The 17,827-nt window shown below is 47.0% G+C and overlaps 1 protein-coding gene across 1 annotated transcript in view; it reads right to left on the bottom strand.

Moving 5' to 3' along the window:
• Positions 1-17,827, bottom strand: part of LOC122927370 (hydroxysteroid 11-beta-dehydrogenase 1-like protein) — an 83,811-nt gene that overhangs the window by 36,874 nt on the left and 29,110 nt on the right. The window contains exon 2 of the mRNA XM_044279165.1: positions 3,093-3,223. Coding sequence (XP_044135100.1) covers positions 3,093-3,223 — 131 coding nt within the window. The remainder of the gene's footprint in view (positions 1-3,092; positions 3,224-17,827) is intronic.

The raw sequence follows: 17,827 nt of genomic DNA on the forward strand, positions 1-17,827 counted from the left end.
AACTCTAAGGCCTTTTGCATACGAGCGTGTCCGGATAAGGTCCTGATGCGTTCCGAATTCGTTCAGTGAAAAATGCACAATTTCCCAAACAAAGTCATTCAGTTTTGCCTGCGATCGTGTTCAGTTGTTGCGTTTTTGCATGCGCGTGATAAAAAACTGAATGTATACAAACAACATCTCTTAGCAACCATCTGTGAAAAACACATTGCATCCACACTTGCTTGCGGATGCAATACGATTTTCACACAGCCACATTCACTTCAATAGGGCCAGCATTGTGTGAAAAATCGCTGAATATAGAACATGCAGCGATTTTCACACAACACACAAGTGATGCGTGAACACCAACGCACATGTACACAGCCCCATTAAAATTAATGGGTCCGGATTCCTTGCGGGCACAGTACGTTCGCATCACGCACTGCACCCACACGGAATACTCGCTCGTGTGAAAGGGGCCTAAGAATATGAGTATATTGTTAAAGGGTTTATTTGGTAAATTATATTAATGACCTTTATCATCAATATCAGATTGGCGCACTGCGGCCTCTTCCTAGGCCATGTGATGTCACTGTACATGGTTGCAGCTCAACACCATTGAAGTGACTGGGAGCTGGCTGAGCTCATCAGAGCTCCGGTGAACGTGGCGGCTCCGCCGATGTGATAATGATGACCTATCCTGGAGATAGGTCATCATCATCTTTACCTGGATAACCCCTCACAGAATGTGGAAGTGGACTCTGCCTATGGTGTGATTAATGATGAGCAGCAAAGGTAATATTCACCATAAACTCGCAAATTCTAGAATTCGTGATCTCTAGTCATTAGTTTCTTGATTGCGAAAATCGGCAATGTAATATGAGCGGTTTGCACGAGCAATACAGGCATGGCTCACTTTTGCTAAATTTTTTAAGCTGCTAGAAGTTTCCTGAGACTGGAGAAAATGGTTGGCAGCAACTTTCGTGACTGTGAGGAAGAACCCCTGATCACTGTAAGTAATTTTACATTACAGCAACTGTTTTTGATTACAAAACAAAGCACAGAGCACAGCAATGACACTGCTCTCTCCCTCTTAGAACTGCAAAAAAAACTGCAGAAAATGGCTGCTGTGGAGTTTCCAATATAGTAAGGGGTAGGCAACTTTCCTATTGGATGCTTGCTAGGGATACAAAAATACTGCAGCCTTCTCATTGGCCCACAAGCAAGAAGCAGTGAGGGTACTGATGAAAAAAAATCTAGAATATTCACGATTACAAAGATATAGCACTATATTCTAGATCTTCGAGGATTCTCGAAGTGCCGATATTCACAATAAAAATTTGCGATTAGAATATTCGTGATCAACACTAGGTGTGATGCCAGGGTCTTCTAAACCGTGTATTGAGTGGTAAAATTATTTAATTTTGGACTAAATTGCAGAACTGATGTCCCAAACCCTGCAAACAGTAGTCAAGTCTATCAATTTATCACTGGAGCAATTATGGCACCAGGTAAAACATTGGGGGAAATACACTCCTTAATATTGAAATTGCACCACCAAGAAGGACAAGAGTAAGTAGAAGGTATCCGTAAGGTCTGCAAATGTTCTAATTTTCAAGCACCTAGCTCTAATCTGTAGGAGGGGCATAAAAGCCAAGTAGAAAGCATAGTTTTTACAGACATGAAACCTCAAAAATCGGATGAAGTCGTGTGGAACGATTGTGTGATGCCTCTTGTTTGTTAATATGCCAGTTATCACCACTTGTCCCAAACTGAGAAGGACAGAATCCTTGAACTGAGAGATTGCTAAGCGCCTAGGCTGAGATGTAGGCCCTGTTCAATATTGTGTGTCCCGATGGTTGGGAGAACAAAAAGTAACTGAAATGACAGCAAGAGGAGAACAGACGCAAACCTCTGCATGGACAGAGCATATAATTAGAAGAATGGCACATAGTGCTCCATTATGTATCCCAAGCCTAGGGTGGCAAAAAGTGTCTAGACAAACCATCAGAAGGCAACTGCATGACAATGGGCTACAAGCAGATGTCCAGCTACAGGTATTCTATTGATTTCACGGCAATTGCGTGACCTGACGCGCTGTGTGATGTCAGGCGCAGAGCAGCGAGGAACTATGGAGTGTCGGCAGCGCCCCTGCTGGAAAGGTAAGTTGGTGAAACCGAGGGGGTGGGGGCACGACTAAGGCCGAACCCCCGGAGTGCACAGCGTCATAGCAACCAATGACGCTGTGCAATCCGGGTGTCAGGTGGAGCAGGGCAGCAGAGACTATGGCACAAGGGGGGAGAGCTGATGGCACAAGGGGGGGAGAGCTGATGGCACAGTGGGGGAGGGGAGAGCTGATGGCACAAGGGGGGAGAGATGATGGCACTAGGGGAGTAAAGCTGATGGCACAAGGGGGGACAGATGATCGCACAATGGGGGGAGAGCTGATGGCACAAGTGAATAAAGCGAATAAATGTAATGACAATGCCAGCCTGATATTAGGAAATACAATACATTGAATACAAGTAATTATACAGAAATTAAGGGGACCACTTGTACACTACACACATAAGTGGGACGCTGCATATATGCCTCTGAATGCTGTAAAAAAATGAGGACATATTTATCTCTTTCTCCAGCACCGCCCTCTGCACAGCTTGTTCAGTCCTCCTGGCACATGCTTCTACAGAATCCATTACAGGATATGTCTACCATATGTGAAGGAGGGTACCAGCATAATTACAGCCCCCTCCCCCACCCTACCCCCAAAAATAAATCTGAAATGTCAGGCTAAATTTTGTGAAATTTCATATGTACCATATATGCTCAATGTAACTAAACCTGCCAGCTGTTTTTTACCTGGAGTGACACATCAATGGTGCCAATGCTTTACAGTTACAGTAGTATTTACATCAGTTTCCCACTGAAGCACATAGGGATTTTATGTTGTACAGTATCATTAATCACTCTGTATGTCAGAAAGGATCCCAGGGGGTGTAGCTGAAATTTACAGACTCCATAACTCTCTAGTTTATAGCATATTTTGATTCCAAGACTTTCATTCCACAGAGTTATCAATTTATATTATTTTTAAATGCATATCTGTTGCTTACCGTGGCCAGAACACTTTCCCTCCTTGCAGTCAGTACAAGATGTGCTCCAGCTCTGGCATAGTTATATGCCATCTCTGCCCCAATGCCAGTGCTGGCACCAGTAACTAGAACCCTAGCGTCCAAAAGGCTTGCTGTAAAAAAAGAAACAGGCTTCATAAATGGCTTAAACTGGGTGAAAGAATAAAATGTATTCTCAAATGGGATGTCCAAACAAAATGATCATCTGATTTAGGGATCATGCACAAAAAACGTATTATTTGTCCACATCTAATCCGCAATTTTTTGTGGGTCGGATGCAGGCCCATTCACTTCAATGGGGCTACAAAAGATGCAGACAGCACACAGTGTCCACATTCGTATGTCCGTTCCGCAGCCCCACAAAAAAATAGACCATGTCCTATTCTTGTCTGTAATACGTGATAGGACTGTTCTATCATGGGCCGGAGGTTCTGTAAAATGAGGAACACACAAGGCCGATATCCGCGTTTTGCAGATCCGCAATTTAGAGACCGCAAAAACGTCCATGGACCATGAGCACCTTATTATAGATGATTATCTGATTGGTGAAGTTTGAGGCCTTTTTTAATATTAAAGCCAGTGCTGAATTGAGAGGATAACTCAGATAATCCATTGCAATCACAGATAACACTAGAATGCAAAAAAAAAACTAAAAATGTTTTTTAACTACAAGCTCCTTCTGCACAATGTAGGCACAGGTAGTGCTATCGTTCTTAACAAGGAAGCAATGGAGGCCATTACTTTGTGCTGTACTGCCTTTTTATTGAGGGACACAGCACTGTAACAACATAATTGGTAAAAACCCTTCCACTTTTTGTTCTCATGCAGATCACTGAATGCAGAGTGCTGCTCAGGAAGCTGAAGCCAAATATAAGTGTGCGGCCACACGGTGCAGTTTTGGAAGCCAAAACCAGGAGTGAATTAAAAAAAAGTGGAGCAGTTGGATCTGTCTTGAATACTTTCTCTCGTTTTATGATCTACTGATTTTGGCTTCCAAAACTGCATGCAGAAACCTGAACGTGTGGCCATACATACCTTAACCCCTTTCCGCAATATCACATACATGTACGTGGGGCAATGTGGTGCCTTACTGCATTCCCACGTGCATGTATGTGATGTGATTGGGCGCGGCTATTACTATCCTGCTGCATCCACCAGCATCGCTGTATGCGGTGATGCCGGTGGATTAACCCTTTCACACGCCGCGGTCAGCGCTGATCGCGGCACATGCGGGGTTTACAGAGGGAGGGGGCTCCCTCTGATTCCATCGCCCCCCCATGCTGACAGGGGGCCGATGGTTGCCATGGCAGCCACCAGCCCCGATGCCTTCCACAGGCCTCTGAGCCTGCCAGCTACGGAAGCCCAGGAGATCCTTACTGTGTAAGACGCTGACAGTTCAGTTCAGTACAATACATAATGTATTGTACTGAATTGAAACAGGGATCAAACCCTGAAAACGTGAAGTCCCACAGAGGGACAAATATACAAAGTTTAAAAAAAAAGTGTCTTTTTTATAAGAAAAAAATTAAGGTTTCAAGTAAAGTTACCAAAATAAAGTTAAAAATAATTGTAAAAAAAATAGGGAAAATAATAAAAGTAGACATATTAGGTATTACCGTGTCCATATCGACCGGCTCTATAAAAATATCACATGACATAACCACCAGATAACCACCATCAAAAAAACATCAAGCAATCAAAAAGGCAAGCCCCCCAGAATAGTACCAATCTAACCGTCACCTCATCTTGCAAAAAAATTAGCCCCAACTAAGAGAAGCCATAGGCCTAACTAAATGGGATAAAGTCCTCAAAAATAAAAATACAGCCACAAAATGGCATATCTTTAAAAGCATCCTAAAATCTCATTGTGAGAGGTACATACCGTATGGGAATAAAAGGTTAAGGAACAAAAAGAAACCAATGTGGATAAACAGAACTGTAAAGAAAGCAATTAATGACAAAAAGAAAGCATATAAAACACTAAAACAGTAAGGTAGCACAGAAGCACTGAAAAACTATAAAGGGAAAAAAATAGAACATGTAAAAAACAAATAAAAGCGTCCAAACTAGAGACCGAGAGATTAATTGCCAAAGAGAGTAAAACTAACCCTAAAATATTCTTCAATTACCGTATTTATCGGCGTATAACACGCACAGGCGTATAACACGCACCTTCATTTTAAGAGGGAAATTTCAGGAAAAAAATTTAAATTTCAAATAAAGAACTATAATAAGGGTAGCTCAGAACTTTTTTTTATTAATATTATTACCACTTATAAAGGTAAATAATGTAAAAGGATGACACTTATAGGGCTCTGTGGATGACACAGATCCCCATAAGTGTCATCTACAGATCCCCCATCAGATGGATCAGTGTGGAGAGAGGAGGCGGGGACACTCATGGCGGGGCCCGGTGCAGTGACTCTACTCTAATACACCGGGCCCCGCAACTGTTAAACATTCAATCTGATCTCTATAATTGTAGACGCGCTGTACAGTGTACGGTACTTACTGTAGTACCGGAGGTATAACATTAAGACGGCGCAGACCGGCATCTCCCTCGGTCATGCGCCGCCTGTCTCAGCTCCCTCCTCATGCGCCGCCTGTCTCAGCTCCCTCCTCATGCGCCGCCTGTCTCAGCTCCCTCCTCATGCGCCGCCTGTCTCAGCTCCCTCCTCATGCGCCGCCTGTCTCAGCTCCCTCCTCATGCGCCGCCTGTCTCAGCTCCCTCCTCATGCGACGCCTGCCCCAGCTCCCTTCTCATGCGCCGCCTGCCTGCTTATCTCACTTTATGAATGAACAGGCAGGCGGCGCATGACAGAGTGAGCTGGGGCAGGCGCCGCATGACAGAGGGAGCTGGGACAGGCGGTGCATGAGGAGGGAGCTGCGGCAGGCGCTGCGCCGTCTTAATGTTATACCTCCGGTATGTAAAAACATGGCTTCTTAACATTATATCGGCGTATAACACGCATACATCATTTGCCCCCTATTTTCAGGGGGAAAAAGTGCGTGTTATACGCCGATAAATACGGTATATAAATGTTAAAAAGTATAAATCTGAAGGTGTCGGCCCTTTAAAGAGTAATGAGGGGGGAGTCGCAGAGAGCGACGAGGAGAAAGCAAAGCTGTTAAATATTTTTCTCTCCAATGTATTCACTGAAGAAAATAAACTGTCAGATGAAATGCTGAATGTTGAAATAAATTCCCCATTAAAAGTGTCCTGTCTGACCCAGGAAGAAGTGCAACAGCGACTTAAAAATATTAAAATAGACAAATCGCCAGGACCGGATGGCATACACCCCCGTATCCTAAGGGAATTAAGTAATGTCATAGCCAGACCCTTATTTTTGATATTTGCAGATTCTATACTGACAGGGAATGTCCCACAGGATTGACGCATGGCAAATGTGGTGCCAATATTCAAAGAGGGTCCAAAAACAGAGCCTGGAAACTATAGGCCGGTAAGCTTAACATCTGTTGTGGGTAAACTGAAGGTTTTCTGAGAGATGCTATGTTACAGCATCTTAACGGAAATAAGCAAATAACGCCATATCAACATGGCTTTGTGAGGGATCGGTCATGTCAAACTAATTTAATCAGTTTCTATGAGGAGGTAAGTTCTAGACTTGACAGCGGCGAATCAATGGATGTCGTGTATCTGGACTTCTCCAAAGCATTTGACACTGTACCACATAAAAGGTTAGTATATAAAATGAGAATGCTCGGACTGGGAGAAAACATCTGTATGTGGGTAAGTAACTGGCTCAGTAATAGAAAACAGACGGTGGTTATTAACGGTACACACTCAGATTGGGTCACTGTCACTAGTGGGGTACCTCAGGGGTCAGTATTGGGCCCTATTCTCTTCAATATATTTATTAATGATCTTGTAGAAGGCTTGCATAGTAAAATATCAATTTTCGCAGATGACACTAAACTGTGTAAAGTAATTAACACTGAAGAGGACAGTATACTACTACAGAGGGATCTGGATAGATTGGAGGCTTGGGCAGATAAGTGGCAGATGAGGTTTAACACTGACAAATGTAAAGTTATGCACATGGGAAGGAATAAAGCAAGTCACCCGTACATACTAAATGGTAAAACACTCTGTAACACTGACATGGAAAAGGATCTAGGAATTTTAATAAACAGCAAACTAAGCTGCAATAAACAGTGCCAGGCAGCTGCTGCTAAGGCCAATAAGATAATGGGTTGCATCAAAAGGGGCATAGATTCCCGTGATGAGAACATAGTCCTACCACTTTACAAATCATTAGTCAGACCACACATGGAGTACTGTGTACAGTTCTGGGCTCCAGTGAACAAAGCAGACATAGCAGAGCTGGAGAGGGTCCAGAGGAGGGCAACTAAAGTAATAACTGGAATGGGGCAACTACAGTACCCTGAAAGATTATCAAAATTAGGGTTATTCACTTTAGAAAAAAGTTAATATGTATAAATATATCAGGGGACAGTACAGAGATCTATCCCATCATCTATTCATTCCCAGGACTGTGACGAGGGGACATCCTCTGCGTCTGGAGGAAAGAAGGTTTGTACACAAACATAGAAGAGGATTCTATACGGTAAGAGCAGTGAGACTATGGAACTCTCTGCCTGAGGAGGTGGTGATGGTGAGTACAATAAAGGAATTCAAGAGGGGCCTGGATGTATTTCTGGAGTGTAATAATATTACAGGCTATAGCTACTAGAGATGGGTCGTTGATCCAGGGAGTTATTCTGATTGCCTGATTGGAGTCGGGAAGGAATTTTTCATTCCCGTAAAGTGAGGAAAATTGGCTTCTACCTCACAGTTTTTTTTTGCCTTCCTCTGGATCAACTTGCAGGATAACAGGCCGAACTGGATGGACAAATGTCTTTTTTCGGCCTTATGTACTATGTTACTATGTTATGTACTATGTTACCTAAGACAATCGCCCAAAAAATAAAATAAAATATGGCTCAGACTATGGAGACACTAAAACATGATTTTTTTGTTTCAAAAATGCTTTTATTGTGTTGTGAGAGATGGATTTTATTTCTCTACATTCTGTAGTACACATTTTTGTCCACGGGATGGCAGCAAACTAGATATATGAGCCATGTGTGCATTCTTTGTTTTAAGGTCAAGGGGGGAGTTGGAGTTTGATTGCAGTTTTCAAATCTACCTATTGTCAAGGAACCATGAACCAGACGTACAACAAGAGATAAGTGGAAATAGAAGGCTTTATTGAAAATCAAGCTGTAAGCAAAAGTCCAAACGGATGGCTAAACCGAAGCAGGGTCTTGCGTAGCCAGAGGTCAGGAACCAGAAGGGTAGTCAGACGAAGCCTGGATCAGGAACCAGCAGGGTAGTCAGACGAAGCCAGGATCAGGAACCAGCGGGGTAGTCAGACGAGGCCAGGATCAGGAACCAGAAGCAGCAGCAGTCTTAGAAGCATGTGAACACAGGAGGACCAAGCAAGGAACTGAAGCCACAGACCTCCTATATATATGAGCTGGGCATCCAGCTCCTCCCAGTGGGAAGGAGAAGCCGCAGGGTGGGAGGCTACAAGAAACCCAGAAACCAAGATGGCCGCCAGCACATGTCAAACGAAGGAGAACAGCAAGAAGGTAAGACCATGACAGTACCTCCCCCTCAAGGGCCCCTCCTCCGCGGAGTAAGGAACGGTTTCTGAGGGAAGAGTGCGTGGAAGGCTCGGAGCAAAGCAGGAGCATGGACATCTGCGGAGGGAACCCAGGAACGCTCCTCTGGACCATAACCACGCCAATGGACCAAAAACTGCAACCGACCGCGGACCAGGCGTGAGTCCAGGATATTGCTCACCTCATATTCCTCACGATTGCCCACTTGGACCGGACGGGGCCGAGGAACCGAGGAAGTGAAACGATTACACACCAATGGCTTCAACAGGGAGACATGAAACACGTTGGAGATCCGCATGCCAGGAGGAAGCGCAAGGGCATAGGCTACCGGGTTTACCCTGCGAAGCACTCGGAAGGGACCAACAAAGCGAGGCGCCAGCTTGGGAGTGGGCACTCGAAGGTTGAGGTTGCGGGTGGACAACCATACACGGTCTCCGACCTGGTAGGAAGGAGCAGGCGCTCGTCTGCGATCAGCCTGGAGTCTCTGGCGCTGCGCAGAGACCTCAAGGGACCTCTGGATCTGTACCCAAGAAGCACGTAGGACGGAAAGGTGATCCTCCACAGCCGGAATATCCTGGGGAGAGAATACCTCCGGTAACACGGCAGGTTGGAACCCATAATTGGCCATGAAGGGAGACGTCCCAGAGGAAGAGTTCACCGCCGTGTTCCTGGCAAACTCAGCCCAAGGCAGGAGGTCAACCCAATTGTCTTGGTGATCGGAGACATAGCAACGAAGGAATTGCTTCCAAGGCCTGATTGGATCGTTCTGCGGCCCCATTGGACTGAGGGTGGTAGGCCGAGGAGAAAGAGAGATGAATCCCCAACTGGGAGCAAAAGGCGCGCCAGAACCTGGACACAAACTGACTCCCCCGATCCGACACAATCTCCTTGGGCAAACCGTGCAACCGGAAGACCTCCCTGGCGAAAATCGTGGCCAACTCTTGTGCAGAGGGTAACTTCTTGAGAGGAACACAGTGGCACATTTTGGAAAACCGATCCACAATCATGAGAATGACCGTATGGCCTCGGGATGCAGGGAGGTCCACAATGAAATCCATCCCCAGGTGTGACCATGGGCGCTCCCCGGTGGCTATGGGTTGCAAAAGGCCCAACGGAAGGTGCCGAGGGGACTTACTCTGGGCACAAACGGAGCATGCCGCTACATATGCAGCAATGTCGGAACGTAGAGAAGGCCACCAGAACAGACGTGAAACAGCCCAGGACAGCTGATTCTTTCCATGATGCCCCGCGGCCTTGGAGTTATGGTAGGTTCGCAACAACCGAGTGCGCAACTCCTCAGGCACAAAACATCTGCCGTTGGGTCTCCCAGAGGGAGCACCAGATTGAGCCGCCAAAATCTGCTCACCCAGGGGAGAGGTCAGGCTGGTGCGAATGGCGGCCAGGATCTGATTCGGAGGTATGACCGAAGTCGGAATCGACTCCTCCCCGGACAGCTCGGAGTACTGCCGTGATAAGGCATCCGCTCTGATGTTCTTGGAACCGGGTAGGTAGGAGACCACGTAATTAAAACGTGACAAGAACAGAGCCCATCTGGTCTGACGTGGTGTCAATCTCTTGGCCTCAGAAAGGTAGGTCAGATTCTTGTGGTCCGTCAGGATGAGAACCAGAACCACCGAACCCTCGAGCAAGTGCCTCCATTCTTTAAGGGCCTGCACGATGGCCAATAACTCCCTGTCACCAATCTGATAGTTGCACTCCGCGGAAGACAGTTTCCGGGAGTAAAACCCACAAGGGAGCAGAGGACCCTCTGGTGTTCTACGCTGAGACAGAAGGGCGCCTACTCCCGTCTCAGACGCGTCCACCTCGAGGACAAAGGGCAACCCAGGGTTGGGATGCGACAGAATCGGAGCCGACACAAAGGCGGACTTTAGAGCCTCAAAAGCTCGGATGGCCTCGAGCGGCCAGACCTGGAAATTACTGCCCTTCCTGGTCAGATCCGTGAGAGGCTTGGCTAGCATAGAAAAGTCCCTGATGAACTTCCGATAATAATTGGCGAAGCCCAAAAAGCGCTGCAGGGCACGGAGACCACTGGGCTGGGGCCACTGTAAGACAGCCGAAACCTTCTCAGGATCCATGGAGAACCCCTCAGCGGAAATGATGTAACCTAAGAAGGTTACCTGGGATCGGTGAAATTCGCATTTCTCAAGCTTACCGAACAGCCTGTTCTCTCGTAACCGTTGCAACACTCGTCTGACATCCATAATGTGGGCCTCCATGGATTCAGAATATACCAAGATGTCATCCAAATAGACCACCACACACTGCTGCAACAGGTCACGGAAAACATCGTTGATGAATTCCTGGAAGACTGCGGGCGCATTGCACAACCCAAAGGGCATAACCAAGGATTCATAATGACCGGTCCTGGTGTTAAACGCGGTCTTCCACTCATCGCCCGCCTTGATCCTTACCAGGTTATATGCCGCCCTCAGGTCGAGTTTGGTAAAGACCGTGGCCCCTTTGAGGCGATCGAACAGCTCGGAAATCAAGGGTATCGGGTAAGCGTTCTTGATCGTGATGCGATTGAGACCCCTGTAATCGATGCAAGGCCTCAACTCACCGCCCTTCTTTTTCACAAAGAAAAATCCAGCCCCTGCCGGGGACGAGGATTTGCGAATGTGTCCGCGTGAAAGCGCCTCCCTCACGTACTCCTCCATGGCCTCATTCTCCTCTACCGACAGTGGATAGACTTTGCCACGAGGAGGAACGGCACCAGATTGTAACTCTATGGCACAATCGTATGGGCGGTGCGGAGGTAGGGCAACCGCGCGCACCTTATCGAATACATCCCGGTACTCTTCGTATTCAGGAGGCAACAGAGAGTCCGAGGAAGTACACAGCAACTTGACAGGCCCATGGATGCAACTAGCCCCACACTGCGGTGACCACGAGAGGATCTCGGCCGATCTCCAATCGAAAGTCGGATTATGCTTCTGGAGCCAGGGGTACCCCAAGACCACCGAGTAGTGTGGAGACGAAATCACCTGGAGACAGACCGACTCTCTGTGAACGGCACCAATGGCTATCCCCACTGGAAGGGTCTCATGAGTCACGTGTGGCGGCAGAAGGGGTCTGCCGTCTATCGCCTCAAGAGCCAGTGGGGAACCTCGAGGCTGCAGAGGAATGGAATTGGCGGCAGCGAACACACTATCAATGAACAAACCACCAGCACCAGAGTCCACCAACGCCTGGGTCGTCACCGAGCCCCCGACCCAGGAGAGGACAACAGTGATCAGTGGTTTGTCAACACGGGAAACCGGGGACGAGGAGACTCCACCCAAGATCTGCCCCCGACAGGATCTCAGGTGCGAGCGTTTCCCGGACGGTTCGGACATGCCAACCGAAAATGCCCACCGAGACCACAGTACATGCATCGGCCCTCGCGTCTCCGGAGTACCCTCTCCCCCTCGGACAGGCGAGCAAACCCCAGCTGCATGGGTTCACCCCCAGACAAGTCATCCCCAGGAGGCGTGGGAGGAGAGGGAGGCACGGGTGGGACAGCAAACGTAGGCGCCAATCTGTTAGAAGACCTCCGCAGGCTCTCCTTAAAGGAAGGTCTCTCCCTGAGTCTGGTGTCAATCAAAATCAGGAAAGAAATAAGAGACTCGAGCTCCACTGGTAGGTCCTTAGCTGCAACCTCATCCTTCAAGGCATCCGAGAGACCATGAGAGAAAGCAGCGACCAGAGCCTCATTATTCCAGCCCACCTCTGCTGCCAGGGTACGAAACTCAATGGCGTATTCAGCTACGGATCGTGAACCCTGTCTGATGGACATAAGGAGCTTCGCAGCAGAGGCAGCACGAGCCGGCACATCGAATACCTTCCGAAGAGAAGCAACAAAACCGGAAAACTCGGCAACCACCGGATTGTTGTTCTCCCATAAAGGGCTGGCCCAGGCCAAGGCCTTGTCCGAGAGCAGCGAGATCAAGAAGCCCACCTTTGATCTCTCAGTAGGAAAGGCATGTGGCAGCAACTCGAAATAAATGCCCACCTGGTTAAGGAAACCTCGGCACTGAGTTGGCTCTCCCCCAAAGCGCTGTGGAAGGGGGGCAGAACCGGTCATACCCCGAGACACCGCAGGCGCAGCAACAGGTGTCGGGGTAGACTCTGGCGCAACAACCGGAGCGGCACTAGGAGCGGGCCCAGGAGCGACAACCGACCCATCGGCAACGGAAGCGAAATGAGCCGTGCGTTCAAGCAGGGTTTGCAACGCCACAGCGAACCGACCCAACAGGTGATCCTGCTGATCAAGTCTGGCAATCAGCGTAGGTAGCGAGGATGGCCCTGTACCGTCAGAATTCATGGCTTGGTCCTAATGTCAAGGAACCATGAACCAGACGTACAACAAGAGATAAGTGGAAATAGAAGGCTTTATTGAAAATCAAGCTGTAAGCAAAAGTCCAAACGGATGGCTAAACCGAAGCAGGGTCTTGCGTAGCCAGAGGTCAGGAACCAGAAGGGTAGTCAGACGAAGCCTGGATCAGGAACCAGCAGGGTAGTCAGACGAAGCCAGGATCAGGAACCAGCGGGGTAGTCAGACGAGGCCAGGATCAGGAACCAGAAGCAGCAGCAGTCTTAGAAGCATGTGAACACAGGAGGACCAAGCAAGGAACTGAAGCCACAGACCTCCTATATATATGAGCTGGGCATCCAGCTCCTCCCAGTGGGAAGGAGAAGCCGCAGGGTGGGAGGCTACAAGAAACCCAGAAACCAAGATGGCCGCCAGCACATGTCAAACGAAGGAGAACAGCAAGAAGGTAAGACCATGACACCTATGAACTTAGAGTTGAAGTTGCTGAAACCACTCCTATCAGGTTAAGGAGCCAATAGTCTCTTCTTAAGGAACACCCCTTTTGTGATGTCATGTCTGCTATATATGTGAATGTATTTTCAAATAAACGGGGTCTTGCTCAGTGGGATGAGGAAGTGCTTTCCCATGAAACCACCTAGTGTGCCTGGCCTCATTATGAAAGCTGTATGGCATGCACATACTTATACTTCTAATTGATTTGGCACCACACAAACAAGATGTGAATCGCATGAATTGCGATGACAGTGGTAAATGTAAAAAAAATAAAAAAGTAGACATATTAAGTATCTCCGCATCCGTAACAACCTGCTCTATAAAAATACCACATGACTTAACCCCTCAGATGAACACCGTAAAAAAGATAAAATAAAAACGGTGTCAAAAAAATCATTTTTTTTGTCACCTTACATCACAAAAAGTGTAATAGCAAGCATTCAAAAAGTCATATGCACCCCAAAATTGTGCCAATCAAACCATCATCTCATCCCGAAAAAAATATACCCTACCTAAGACAATCGCCCATTAAAAAAAAAAAAAAAAAAAAAAACATGGCTCTCAGACTATGGTGACTATTTGTTTTTGTTTCAAAAATAATATTATTGTGTAAAACTTAAATAAATAAAGTATTAATATTAGGTATTGCCACATCCGCAACAACCTTCTCTATAAAAATATCACATGATCTAACCTCTCAGGTGAACACCGTAAAAAAATAAAAATAAAAAAAGTGTGTCAAAAAAGCAATTTTTGAGTCACATCACATCTCAAAAATTGTAATAGCAAGTGATCGAAAAGTCATATGCACCCCAATATCATACCAATCAAAACGTCATCTCATCCCGCAAAAATGAGACCCTACCTAAAACAATCGCCATAAAAAAAATAAAAAACTATGGCTCTCAGAATATGGAGATACTAAAACATGATTTGTTTTGTTTAAAAAATGCTGTTATAGTGTAAAACTTAAATAAATAAAAAAAGTATACATATTAGGTGTCTCCACGTCCATAAGAACCTTATATAAAAATATCACATAACCTGACTTCCGGTTCTGGCGCTGTGATGCAGGGCACTGAGGGCTAGAGCTCCGGACACCGCTCACTGAAATCGAGCCCCTGCTCCAACATCGAGGCATAGTACAGAGTCTGGAACGTGAGAGGTCCAGTCTGCTGCACACTGGCACAAAGTGGTCCATGGACCGTTATTTTCTAAGGAGTGGGAGCAGAATAATGACCAGTGGCAAAGGCGCACGTGAGGCGACTAACCTGGACAAGATGGAGGATTCCCGCTCAGCCGCACCAGGAACCCTACTGAGCTCACAAGTGGGGGAACAAGTACTCGTATCATCTCAGCCGGACATTTCGGCAATTACTTACCAGATGCTGGCAATCGAGGTGGCGAGACACTTGGCGCCAGATATCAGAGAGACTCTGGCAAAGACTTTGACGCAGTCCCTGCATGAGATCCGGGAGACATTGTCCCAGCATGATTCACGCATAGAGGAGGTGGAAAAGAGGTTAGTGCAGGTGGAAGAAGCGCTTGAGAGAACTGATGATGAGGCCCAAGAACTGTTTAGGCAGAACATTATTTTAAAAGACCGCCTGGAGGACCTTGAAAATAGATCTCGGCGGAACAACCTTAGACTCCTGTGCCTCCCTGAAAGTGTTAAACCCCAAGACTTGATGGAAATATGTGAGCGGGAGTTACCTGAAGCTCTTGGTCTTGTGGGCAAGCATAAAGTGGAAAGAGCGCACCGAATTGGCCCGATGCCGGATAATAATAACCGCAGGGAGAGCAATAAAGCAGCTGCAGGTGGCAGGCCGCGTCAAGTGATAATGCAGTACTTAGACTACTGTGACAAAGAGGCGATTTTACGTGCCTCCCGTACCCGCAAAAGGCCACTTAAAATTCGGGGTCAGTCGATCCTCTTGTTTGCTGACTACTCAGCGGCAGTTGCCGCCAACGCAGAGACTTCAGCCGAATATGTTCCGAACTATACAAGCGGGAGATACGTTTTCAACTGCAATATCCTGCTCGCTTGAAGGTAGCTATGCGTGATGGCTCAGTACGTTTCTTCAGGGATCCCCTGGAAGCAGAACAGATGTTATTGCGTTCCAAGGAAAGTCAGGACTATCAGCGGGGTATGGAGTTTATTAGATCTGGGTCTCCAAAAGATTCCTCGGGCAAGCAGGAAGACGACTCATCTCCTGATCAGAACTGGGAAACGCAAGAGGGCGCAAGTCTACCAAGGGATCAGAAACCTCTGGGAGGTCGCAAAATGGCGGCGAGTAAGAGCTAATCATGTCTACCAGTGTTACGCATGAGAAGCTATGAAATGTGATATAGCATACCATCGTTGTGTTCAGAGTGTTATGATAAGATGGAGAGACTTAACAGTTCAAAGCTCAAAGTATATCATTGTGACTGTTGTTTGCTATGGGAGTTGAGAGTTAATGGCTCTTGCAGGGAATACTGAAGATTGGTGTTGAGGTATAGCCTAGGGTCGAGTCGCTGCTGAGAAGTGGCGGTTATGTTCCTGCAGCACAGAAAAAAGGGAGTTATAAGTTATTGTTGTAAGGGGGGGGTGAAGTATCGATTGTAATTGTGACACAATTCTATGCTTGTGGTATTTAGATATTCAGAGTTTAGGGGGAACGCATTTTTAGTTTAATAGAACAGCCTAAGTGGTGCTCAGTCTAGATTTATTACCTTAGTTGATACAGCTAGTTAAAATGAAGGTGGTCTCTTGGAACGTTAATGGCTTACGTTCACCGCAGAAACGTTGGAGAATACTTAGGCATCTCAAGAAGATGAAATCCGATAAAGTCTTAATACAGGAGTCACATCTAGGCCAGGAGGATTTTTTCAGGATGAAAAAACTGTGGGTCATGGAGGTGCTGGGTTCACCAGCGATTGGCAAAAAAGCAGGGGTGTTGATCCTTATCAATGGGCAGTTTAATTGTCAAGTTCTGAGTTCTGAGTCCGATAGCCAGGGCAGATGGGCCCATGTAATGTTGAAGGTTCAGGGGACCCAGTATAGCTCTTATAATATATCTGGTCCGAATCATGGTAATACACGATTCTACAGGGAGCTTGAGGAACGAATTTTGAGGGATGATTGCCCCAATAAGATTGTAGGAGGGGATTTCAACACGGTCCTCAATACACTGGAGGACAGGAAGAGCAATGTCAGTGGGGGGCTGGGTGTCGGTCATCGAGATGGAGTAATGTTAAAATTGCTGCAGAATACTGGGATTGTAGATCCCTGGCGGCAACTCCACCCTGATGAAAGTTGCTATTCCTTCTATTCGCATGCGAGAGACTCGTGGTCACGAATAGATTATATTCTAGTGCAAGAGAAAAATCAAAGGGGCAGTAACAATTAAAACGTGATGTTTATTATTATAACTAAAACAAGTAAGGTCCCCTTACAAGACAAACAAACAGATACGGTCGGGTCCTATGTACAGGTGTATCACTAGATCAGTGACCCACTGTACCCAGGATCCCTAGGGCGAGCCCTTTATAAGAGTGTGCGGACCCCAAAGGTCAGGAGGTGCCACAAATAGTGCTAATAAACCCCGGCAAGGGTGTCCTAGATCCCAATTGGAGAGCAGGGACGAACCCAGGTGGGATAGAAAATAAGGATGGGTCTTACCGGTACCGGGGCAAACCGTGCTTGGTTGTAAACAGTCACGGCAGACGACCAAGGTAAATCCTTGTTCTAGCACATGGATAGGATGTTCCGGTCCGGGGGAAGGGTACTTCGTAGGTAGGAGGTTGCCTTTTGGGGAAGGGGCCGCAGGGGGAACAACTGTCCCTGTAGCGCCCTACTTGACCTACTGTGACCCTGTTACCCTAACACGGGATCCGTGCCCCGCAAGGGGTGGTCCCGTCCGGAACCTTTCCCTGCGATAAGGTCCCTAAGAGACCCTGTCAGGGTAATGGAGAGGGGAACACCCAATCTGAGACTAAGGTGGTAATAACACCGTGGGCAAATTGAGGGAATGCTCATAAGCCCCTAAGTGTATGTGGTATGCTCATATGTCCCTACGCGTTTCGTCAAAAAAATGGAACATACATAAAAAGCGTACTAGTACTGACAACCTCTTGAGTCATCAGGGGACAGGGGTTGGTACTAGTGGCTGTGGTCCAAGTCACCAGGCGTCGGTGTTGTAGTACTAAACGCCCGTGGCCTAGACCAGACTAAATGGGTCATTAGGTATACTTAGTCTAT

The sequence above is a fragment of the Bufo gargarizans genome, chromosome 1, assembly GCF_014858855.1.
Source record: "Bufo gargarizans isolate SCDJY-AF-19 chromosome 1, ASM1485885v1, whole genome shotgun sequence".
Taxonomy (NCBI): domain Eukaryota; kingdom Metazoa; phylum Chordata; class Amphibia; order Anura; family Bufonidae; genus Bufo; species Bufo gargarizans.